The 11,391-nt window shown below is 39.0% G+C and overlaps 1 protein-coding gene across 1 annotated transcript in view; it reads left to right on the forward strand.

Annotated features, from left to right (window-relative positions):
- The first annotated feature begins 3,236 nt into the window (after positions 1-3,236).
- Positions 3,237-11,391, forward strand: part of mppe1 (metallophosphoesterase 1) — a 17,409-nt gene continuing 9,254 nt past the window's right edge. Inside the window, exons 1-3 of the mRNA XM_024281854.2 lie at positions 3,237-4,320; positions 4,429-4,537; positions 6,467-6,570. Of these exons, the coding sequence (XP_024137622.1) occupies positions 4,070-4,320; positions 4,429-4,537; positions 6,467-6,570 (464 nt within the window). The 5' untranslated portion in view covers positions 3,237-4,069. The remainder of the gene's footprint in view (positions 4,321-4,428; positions 4,538-6,466; positions 6,571-11,391) is intronic.

Here is an 11,391-nt window from a genome sequence, read left to right on the forward strand (position 1 = left end):
CAAAAAAAATCCTATTTTGAGAGATGCTAGTTTGTTTTTATATTTTTGCTTTTGTTCATGGCAAAAATAGATGTAATTTATAAAAAACAAAAGAAGGTCATCAATGCAAATCCAAATTTCTTAAGGCTAAAATCTATGCGGCTTATTCTAGGTTTTGATCAGTAGAAAACGAGCCAGAATTACTCTTTTAATGTTAAAGGTTGCTGACCCCTGGTCTAAATGAATAAAAAGCAAATGCTTCCATTTTACAGTCAATTTAAAGAACTTGTGGTTCAAAACTGTGCTTTCGTCCCTGATGGTGATGATCCAAACTGAAACGTGGCTCAGCACCTTGAGGCAGGATGGGTTAGCACCCAAATCTGTGTCTCAAGTGACAGAGAAACTGCACCAGACATCAGATTAGTCCTCAGAAACATGACATCAGGAGACCTCAAGAGGGGAGGAGCATGAGATCTGCATGAGGACAGACTGAACAGTATCGAGCCAGGCCAGAACCAGAACCGCTCTGCTATCTATCTATCTATCTATGAAAAGCTTGGAAAAAGGGCTTCATTTATGACTAATCCTTTCATCTTTACAAAACAGCTCAGAAACAATCACGTGCACCAGCTCATGCCCCTATAGGAGAGGAGGTAAATATTGTTTTTGACATCCTGAGTGAGCGAATGAGAAACCAGAAACCCAACAGAGCCCTCATCAATACAGCTCCTCCAGCAACAATGATTAATCGTCAGCATCCGAGCTTGAAGGGGGTTGAGGATGTAATTAGGTTGTACTCACTGTCAGCACATGAGAAGTGGACTGAAGTGGACTAATCCCCGACTACTAAAAAACTAAGTAGTGCAGGATTATACGGTGCCCTGGATTATGAAAGCAATTCAAACACCATGCTCACAGCTTTTATTTTGTTTTTTTTATACTCCAGATATGATGTCATAGATTTCACGAAGTGAAAATCGAATCAATACAAAAATTTCACAACGTCTGTTTATGAATCCACTGTGTTCTGATGATGAAAATGTGGATGGTTTTTTCAAAAATTATATTTAAACACATTTGCTTTTTGCAAAAATTGTCCAAACGCAATGCATCGTGGTCTATATTCACTCATGTAGTGAACATCGATGCAGGCTAGTTTTTCGCAAAGACTTCTGGGAAATTTCTCGATTTTGGAATGGTAGATTCGGACAGCACCAGAAAGTGTGAATGACTGTGACTCCTCCCCCTGGCGTTCCAAACAGGAAGTACCGACCGGTCCAGACAAGTCAAAAATCTAATAGACTTCTATAGAGAAATAATCAGCTATTAGTTAGTCATTCATTTTGTCAGAATAACCATTCTTGCTCTGACGCATTTTTGTTATCATGTTCTTGATAACCTTAACTTTAATAATATTTTTTTGTAAGTTCTAAACTGAGCAATTAGATGCTTCAATAAAAATAGGTGGTCTCGTGTTGAAGGTTTGAAATGCTTGATTGATTCTACTGAGCCTGCTCTCAAGTGGTAGGGGTGTGGTCTTCCAACAAGCTCACTCCTGATTGGTGAGAGTGGTTGCCATAGAAATGATGACTCAGACAGATTTGGACCAATCGCTGCTTTCTGACAACTTCTGGCTCCAGATTGCAGCATCTAGATTGCATAAAAATGGGACCAGGACTGGAAAAGTGAATGTAGACGTGTAAGAAGAAAACTCACAAAACGTGACTCCCTTTTGGTTCATCTCATTGTCAAAGAGAAGGTGTTCTCCAACCCCAGTTTACCCACAGAGTTCCTGAGAACAATTGCATCAATTCTTTGTTGAGAAGTTCACGAGAACAGAGGAGACAACAGAGTTAGTGCTGTGATTGGATCAGAGGGTCACTCCTGAGGCAACAACATCAGACGGAAATCAGCTGGAAAAGAGGGATTGTATCCTTCTTACTTAGTCTCCTTTCTCTCCAAACACTGAACATACCAGCCAAGTCAGCAGAGTGTGGAGGCCTCCAATGGGGCAGCCCCAGTAGAAGCATTCATGGAGAACTTAACAATTACAACATCAGCCCAGGAGGACACAAGCCTGGAGAAACTAGTCACCCGGGCAAGGACGAGGCTCAAGCCTATCAGATCTATGATCCAGATGAGGGGAAATTGTTTGAAAATCAAAGAGAAGCCCGTTAAGAGATTTGGGACGTTTTTTAAAGCATCTGAAAGAAACTGTTTTCACCAAGAGCTTTAGAGCAAAGCCCGATCTACCAGGCTTCCATCTTACTGTAGTTCCTGTGACCCCTGCTGGTTTGTTTATATTATATTATATTATATATGTTAAAAAACACACAGAATTAGCCACATGCTAATATAGGCACATACATAATAAACATATACAAACACTTACTTCCCAAATGAGAAAAAATACAACCTGACAACATGTAAACACACCATCAAAACAGGTTTATCTTTTAGTGTTGGTAGATGTAGGAACTGATAAGTTCCATTTTTTGTTTGTGTAGAAACATGTGAACAAGTGTGCCAAGTGTTCGTTTGCATCCCAAGACAAACAGTCACACAAAATCAACATGTTTTAAGTTCTGGATGTCTCTAAATTATTGTAAAGTTTGTGTTTTGTTTTCTAATTTAACGTCCAATTCATCGGTTCATTCTGACTTGATTGATACAAGATCATTTAGGACACCCATTTTAAATAAACATTTCCAAATAGCATTTATTTTACACTTTTTTTTTTATACACAAAACCTTAAATATTACCGTTCAACATCTGTTTTTAGTCAGCTTCATCTACAGCTCAGCTAAGAAATATTCTGCAAATTTTGCAACATGAATGTGAAATCTGGAAAATCAGTTTCCAGTAATCATTCTTCAGCATGACTGCTGCTCCTGCTGGGTTTCCTCATTCCTGGGTTGGTGTTGGACAGTGAAGGGTGTGAAGGAATGCTTCCTTGTACTGACTGGTTAAACAGGTAACTTCATTCTCAGGCCATAATGGGACAGGTTTCATTAGAAACAAAGAGCGGCTCTCATGAGCGCCCTGCTGCTTACTACATTTCTCCCTTAATCACTTAATCTAATTTGTTGCATCGCTGTTGTCTCCCTTCCATCTGGTTGTCTTTGAGGGTTTAAAGATCTCACATCACATTTGTCTTTCTTAACATAACATTTCACTTTTTTCACTAAGGAGTTTGTCCTTTATGGGATCTTTTAACTCAAATGTGCCTTTTGTCTTTCAAAAATTGTCAAGTTTGACATTTTTAGTTTGTGAGTGGCAGGAAGTTGAACTTTCAAAGTAAATTGTAAATCAACAAGCATGTTGAACAACAGGTGTTATTGAAAAAGACAAGAATATCAATTAAATGTATTTTTATATGTAAATCCCGACTCAGATTTAGTCACAAAATCAGAAGAAGACATTTCAACATTTATTTGCTCATAGCAACAAGTTTCACATCCATTCGGGATGAGAAAATAGGCGTTTTCATAGTTTGATTTCAAATTAAACTTTATTTGTTGAACACTTTTCCACTGATGTAACTCAAAGTGGTTTACATAAAACATTTCCAATTAAAAAGAATAAAAGACAAGAAAAAAACTTAACACACACATTTATTAAATAATTGATGATCTTTCATGTTTTATAAAAATGCGCTGTAGATGTGATTTTATTAAGATCTTTGATTCAGTTTCGGCTTTAACAAAAATAAAAAAATAAATAAAAAAATGGAATGCCAACCTTGAAACCAGAAGTGAGCTGTTTCGTTTTATTTTGAAAAGGCTGAGGCGGAAGTGGTGAGCGCAGCTTGACAGCTCCTCTCTTCAGGCGCTGCGGTGGCGGCTCAGCGGCTGATGCTCTGTCCGTCCTTACGGGCTCCTGGCGTTTTTTGGTTTTTTTTTCTTTTTTATTTCCACCTGGACTCCCACCCCCCACGCGGGACTTCACCTGAAGCGCACGCGGCCCCGCAGCCACCTGCCATGAGCATCCCGCGGCTGCAGACAGGTCATAGGTGAAGATGCCCGCTGGACCGCTCCGGAGCCGCCTGTGCGCCAGTTCAGGGCATCCCGAACGCCGAATAACAAAGAGATGCTGAGATTTAGCGCCAGATGGGTGTCCGCGGTGGTGCTCGTCTGCTTGGTGGGGGCCGCCTTCATCTTCTGCGAGTATCTCATCTATTACCCGACCATCCTGAAGTGCGCCTGGCCGAAGCTCAGCCATGCCCGGGGCGGCGAGGGCAGCGACGGGCGCCCCGCGGACTCCACGGTCCACGCCATGGTGCTGTCAGACACCCACCTCCTCGGAGCTGTGGGGGGGCACTGGTTCGACAAGCTGAGGAGGTAACCCCCCCACCCTTCCATTTTCAGGCACGCATCTCTCTGCTGCCCACCATTCTGTGCGGGGGGGACGCGTCAGCCAAAATAACTGCGCCTCGTGTCCACACGCAGGGAATGGCAGATGGAGCGCGCGTTCCAGACCGCGCTGTGGCTGCTCAGGCCCGAGGTCGTCTTCATTCTCGGGGATATCTTCGACGAAGGCAAGTGGAGCTCGCAGAAGGTAAAGTGGAGCTCCCTGTTCTGCTGGTCAGTGTGATGGTGGAGGGGGTGAGAGGACGGGCGCAGGCCCCAGCTGGCATCAGCTGGAAGGATTCTGCTGCATATGAGAGCCTCGGCTCACAGAAACATCCAAACAAACCTTTAAAGGGGAGACAGAGAAGCCTGACAGCCCCTCTATATCCCTATATTCACTTGGAGGACAGCTCCCCTGTTTTGTTCTTTTTCAGGGAGTTAAACGGCCCCAAACAGGCGTAAATGTATGGAACTAATTTGTGGCCAATATTATTTGAAACTCAAATAAAACAAAATAAAAAAAAATATTGGTGTTTGGACAAAAAAAAAAAAAGTAAAATGTCAAACACTTTTTGCTATTCTAAAATAAATTTAATTATTTTCAGCTTCAGCTTTGTCTGCTTTTTTGTTTCAAAACTCAAAATGTAAATTTCAAACCTTTTTTTTGTTTGTTTCAGGGGCCAAAAATTTTGAAACTGAATTTTCAGACTTAAAATAATAATAATAATAAAAAAAAAAAAAACAGTTGAAAGAGAAAAAATATATTTGAAACTAAAACAACAAGAAAAAGTTTTGAAATTTAAATTTTGAGTTTTGGAACCTAAAAAAACAGAACATTTGAAGCTAAAAATACGTTTATTTTAGAATAGCAAAAAGTTTTGGACATTTGCACTTTTTTGGCCAAACACAAATATTTTTTTTCAATTTGTTTAATTTCAAGTTTCAATAAATTTTTCACCATTTCAGCTCCATAGACTCTGAGGACTGTCATAATTACGTTAAGAAACTGGCTGTTGAGTCAGTACTATCATAGTCTGAAGTTGTCCCAAGACGGGCGTAAAAAGCAGAGTTTTATTGCATACAAACTGCGCATCTAAAACGTCGTTGTAGCCCGTTCCAAGTGTCATCTTATCGTGTTAAAGAACAAACATCGAAAACGTCCTTATGCTTGGATAAAATGGCTTCATAAAAACTTCAGACTAAACAGCCGTTTTCTGACCGTAATTATCACAGTTCTCAGAGTCAGTAAATGCACTGGGGCTGAACTTACCACCCTCATCAATTTTGATTGGTCCTTTGTGTTAGCCCCGCCCAAACACGCCACAACGGGGCCAAAAGTTTTGAAACCGAAATTTTCAGATTCGAAAACGAGTAAAAAGAAAAATTGAGAGTGAAAACAAGATTTGAAAGTGAAAAAAACACGTTTTGAAACCTAAAAAAACAGAACATTTGAAGTTGAAAATAACTAAGTTTATTTTAGAATAGCAAAAAATGTTGGTCATTTTAAATTTTTTTGACCAAGCACCAACATTTTTTTCAATTTGTTTCATTTTAAGTTTCAAATAATATTGGCCCTAATATAGCTCCATAGACTCTGAGAACTGTAATAATTACGCTGAAACAGAAAAAAAATTGAAACTGAAAATTTTTTTTCACATTTTGAGTTTTGAAACCTAAAAAGCTGAACATAATTAAGTTTGTTTTAGAATAGCAAAAAGTTTTGGACATTTTACTTTTTTTTGGTCAAAAACCAATATTTTTTTCCATTTGTTTTATTTGGGTTTCATATAATAATGGCACCACTTTAGCTCCATAAACAGCTGGTGGTTTTACTGGATGTCCCCGTGCTTTGGCTTGGATCACATGAAACTGGGAAACTTTGTAGCCTTTAGAGAGAAAAAAAAAATAAGAAAAACTCAAACAACTTTAGTGAAAACAAAGAGACTTTTGAAGGCCAATCTGGACATTTACGTTCCTGACATTGAGGGTCACACAGGAGAATTGTAGGAAAAGACGGAGAGCCAAACCATAAAAACAGAATGATCCGGTTTCATGTCTCCTGAGCTCGCCTCCATCTGTGTTTTCCCTCCCTTTGCTGCTCGCTGCTTCAGCCGTGATTGTGCTGCTCTCTCTGCAGAACTGGGAGGACGATGTCCGCCGCTTCCACAGGATGTTCAGACACACCACTGACACAGAACTGGTCGTGCTGGTCGGGAATCACGACATTGGCTTCCACTATGAGTAAGAACAGGCTCGTCCCGATTGTTTGGATGTTTTTTTGTGCCTCCTGTTTGTCTCGAGCTGGTTGAGCAGCTTTTACTGTCAAACGCTGCACAAAATTGTTCATTTTCTTAACCTACTGTGTCTGTTTTGGGGTCATGAGGTTACTGGAGCCTGTCCTGTCCAGTGTTTATTTTCTTTGATTTACTGTAATTTTTCAACTGTTAACACGATAATTCCAGTAGATTTTAAAGGAGAAAAGCGGCATGAGCCGCTTTTCTCCTTTAAAATCTACTGGAATTATCGTGTTATGGTTGAAAAATTACTGTATTTTAAAGATTTTGTGTTTAACTCCTAAAGAAAGTAAGAAATCTGGGCTGGAATTCAAAGAAAATGGGTAGAAAAATGAATAATTTTTGATGTTCCCATTTGTTCCCCTTGTGTTTAAGAGGAACTCTTAGAAAATGAGTTTAAATGTTAATTATGTGTTTGCTTCATTTTCAATTTTCTAAAAATGTGAACATCAGAAATGATTTTTCTACAGTAGTTTAGAAGTTGATAAATAAATAAAGCAGTCCTTTTTGCTTTTTAGTTTTAATTTGAAAAACAAATGATATGCGGAAAGTCTGCCAGCAGAGTGGGAATCGGGCGGTGCAGTCAAAGTGTAAATATCTAAAGTGTGACAGGTCGCTGCGTCGCATCAGCCAATCAGGAACTCAGCTTTGGGCACGTGATGTTTTCAGTGACTCGATCAGCAGGTAGAATATTAATCCAAAGGGAGTGTTTTTGTCCTGAACTTTCATCTTTTTCATTTACCCGTTGGAGCTCATCCGTCTACTTTGGCATGAAGGCGGGAAACACTCTGGACAGATCGCCACCTTTCGCTCCTGCGGCGGAGCTCACTCGCTCGATATGCCGGCAGACAGAGCCACTGCGAGGTTAGGAGGCTACCGGCTCTGGCCTCATCCAGACATTAAAGAAATTATTTTAATTTAATTTTAATTCATTTTATTTTTTCCCCCTCGGCTGAAACGAGACAGTCAGCCTTCAAGCTCAGTCACAGAGACACAGAAACACAGTGGAAGTGGCTGTCATACAGACACAGAACCCTGTAGTGGAAAATCTTTTAATAATAATCATATAAACCCAAACATGAAGACATGATTACTGATGTTTTTGTAGAAATATTCACAATATATAAACCTGATTTATTCCTCAACATCACTTGTGTCTTACATACATTTTAAGTGAGCTATCCAATAGGGCTGCCATGATTAGTCGACTAATCGACGACTAATTGACTATTAAAATAGTTGACGACTAATTTAATAGTCAATTAGTCGCTACTTTATATTAAATTGAGTCAGAGTGTAGTAAAGTTAAAAGTTATAATGTCATTCTGGTAGCTTTTTGGACTATTTTGGTATTTATTAAGGTTTTTTATGCTAATTTGGAGTTTAGCTAATATTTCAGCTACATGCTAGCTATTTTGGCTAACTTGGGCTTTTTTTCAGAAGTTTTTTTAGGCTATTTTTGAATTTTGCTATTATTTCAGTGTTTTTAGCTATAAATTTTAGCGTTTTGAGTGATCATCCCTATTATCTTCAGCAGCCAAACTTAGCTTACAGCATTCACAATAGCATCATCACAGGTAATGCTGTATATCTAGTTTTAGTTAGTTTAAAGCTAATGATGGTTAAGATATGTGTTTTACATCCAGTCTACTCATGACCTGATTAGTCGACTAATCAGAAAAAAGAATCTGTGATTCGTCGACTATTAAAGTAATCGTTCGTGTCAGCACTACTATCCACAGACGGCGTTCCTTATTGCGATCATCCTAAAAACATTAGCTGGTAGCTCCTCCCACAAGCTCAGGATCACATTTTTTGACGACAAGCAGCAAATTTGTCACGCAGCTAAAGAGGGGCGGGGAATGCAAATTGGTCACACGAATTGTGTTGTGAATGCACCTTAAGAATGCTCCCATGAGCGTGGAGAGAACAGGTCTCACGAGCGCGTAGGAGCTGCAGAGTGGGCGTGGAGACTGTCCTGCGCCCGCGGAACATTCATTGCGAGCGAGGAGTATGATATATACTCGTGAGAGAGTTTTGGGGGAAATTTAACGATTTTGTTCAACAGCATTATCTGGTCATTTTCATTGGGTTTGGGATACTTTGTCTGTTTTACAGATTTATCTGTAAGCCAGATACAATTTATAAATATTTGTCAGCTTTACACCTCTTTTGGGAATCTTTTGCATCATAATTCACAGCGTTGTGTGAATAGTGAGAGACAGATTGATTAAATGTCTTCATCTCTGCACCAGTGAGAACTCCAGGGCTGTAACATGCACTCTGTGCGGTTGTGGTGCTTAAACAGGACAGTTAGCGTGCTTTTAGCGAAGCCAATCAATACACACAACATTTCATTTCACTGAACGCAGAAACCACGGTTTGACTGCTCACACCGGCCTGCTGCCTCCTCCTCTTTTATTTTGAAAGAACTTTACGCCTAAAGACAGTTTTGTGTCGTGAAATGATATTAATCAGACAATATCATTCCTTTAAAACACAATAAATTATATTTATGTTTCTTCATTGGCTAATTTTTATATTGATTCTTTTTTTCTTTAAGCACAAAAAACACGAGGTGTCACACGATTGAGAAATGATTTATTTTCATTCAGCAGTAATGATTAGAAGATCTAATTTCAAGTTCAGTCAGAACAGGAAGTGGATGTTTTCACCGTATCGACCTCAGTTTGCTTTGTAAACTGAAGCTTTTATTTTGGAAGTTTTTATTCGGACCAAAGTTGAGAGAGCTTGTCAAAGTATGATTACACAACTTTCAGCTTTTGTGTAAAATGATGGTAAACAGCAGAATTAGCAGAGGCATAACATTTAAACTAAGCAGGATTTGATCTTCTCTCAGCAAAACTGCAGTCTGCTGTTCTCCACAAGCAGCACCTGAAAAGAAACCGCAGGATGAGCAGTTCTTGTTCTTTTGTTACTGTAAAGCACTTCAATAATTTGGTTATTACATTTTTACTCCAACATTATAGCGAATTCTCCTTTTTAGCTTTTTTACTCTCTGTTTGCGGTAATGTTAGCTTATCTTATCTAGATATTGACTCCTCTTCATCGTTATCATACTCAGTCACTACGTGCTTCCTCTTCAGGTGTTCATGCATCACTGTAGTGCTGCTGTGGAACACAAGTTTCTCCTTGCAGATATTGCACTGGACACTTTTTTTCTTTTATTTTTTTTATGTTTTTTTAGCTTTCAAGCTCCATTAGCATGTTGTTATGGTACCCTAACCTTCCTATAACTTCCTGTGACATCACTACTGACCTGCATTAGCACTACTGCGCATGTGTGTCAAAGACAATAGCATTAGAAAGCGCGCACCAAAAAAATTATAATAATAACAATAAAGAAAGAAACAACTGATCAACTATTAAATTAGCCGTTGACTATTTCAATTGATTAGTCGTTGACTCATCGCGGCAGCCTTAGTTTGGAGCTTCAGTTATGAAAGCAAAGACCAGATCACTTCCTCCTCATCAAGCTCTGTTTGAGACGTTTCAAGTACATCTTTTCGTTCTGTAGGATCTTCACTGCATGAAATGTGAGCGTGAATGTCATGATGGAGGGGCTGGACCCCTGCTGAGTCCTCCTCTCTTTTCAGGAAGCCTTTCAGAATGAGACTTAATGGTCACGGCCTGCAGAGAATCAAATTAAAATTAACAACTGAAAAGGGCCTTGATTTGTCTTTGTAATTAGGTTCTTTATTCAGTAACGACGGATCTACTTAAAATGTTCCAAATGAAATACAACAGAATTGTTAACAAGTCCAAACTCTAATCATCTTCTGATCTATAGTGAAAGTGTTCCCAGTGGTTTTTAAATTATGATTATGCTGTTTTTAGCCTAAATAAAAAAAAAAAGTTTTCTAGGACATAGTTTCTGCAGAGGAGCAGTAGTTTATCAAAAATTTGCCTCTGAGTTGTGGGCGGGACTGTTGGCGAAAAGCAAGCCCGCCCCTCTTCCTTTCTCTGTTGCTGAGAGTTTGAAACATGGAGCTTGAATCGTATTTTATGTTTAACAAATATGATCTTTTACAACGTCATTTTTTCATGTGCTCCTAAATCACCACGATTTAAATAAAGAAATGCTCAGATGTGCACATTTAAGCTTAATTTACTTAATTATGTCCTCCATCAAAAGGAAATGTTAAAAACCCCAAAAACCTGATTTTCATCAGAGTGGGTCTTCCGTTTCCTGCCGGCTGAGAGACCATGTCCACACTGAAGACTCTGTGAGGGCCAAAGACACTTATTCCCTAAAAATAGATTCTGTTCCCTCATTCCTCCAGTCAAAACACGAATCTACTGTCAGGATGTTCACTCCTTGAGAAAGCACAACATAAATACACAAGATTTCCTTCAAAATACCACAAGAGAGCGTCACATTTTATTAGAAGCAAGTAGGGCTGCCACAAACCATTATTTCAATAGTCGACTAATCGCCGATTATTTTTTTCCGATTAGTCAACTAATCAAGTCATGGGCAAAGTGGATATAAATCACACATCTTAACCATCATTAGCTTTAAAATAACTAAAAACTGGTTATATTCACATTAGCATTATTGTAGATAAAATGTAAGCTAAATTTGGCCACAAAAGATGCTAGTGATGATAGCTGAAGACGCTGATAGCCAGCTGAAATATTAGTTAAAGGCCAAATTAGCTTAAAAAAAGCCTAAGTTAGCCAAAACAGCTAGCATGTAGCTGAAATATTAGCTAAACTCCAAAACAGCCTAAAACTAAAAAAGCCA

Source organism: Oryzias melastigma, linkage group LG17, assembly GCF_002922805.2.
Source record: "Oryzias melastigma strain HK-1 linkage group LG17, ASM292280v2, whole genome shotgun sequence".
Taxonomy (NCBI): Eukaryota; Metazoa; Chordata; class Actinopteri; order Beloniformes; family Adrianichthyidae; genus Oryzias; species Oryzias melastigma.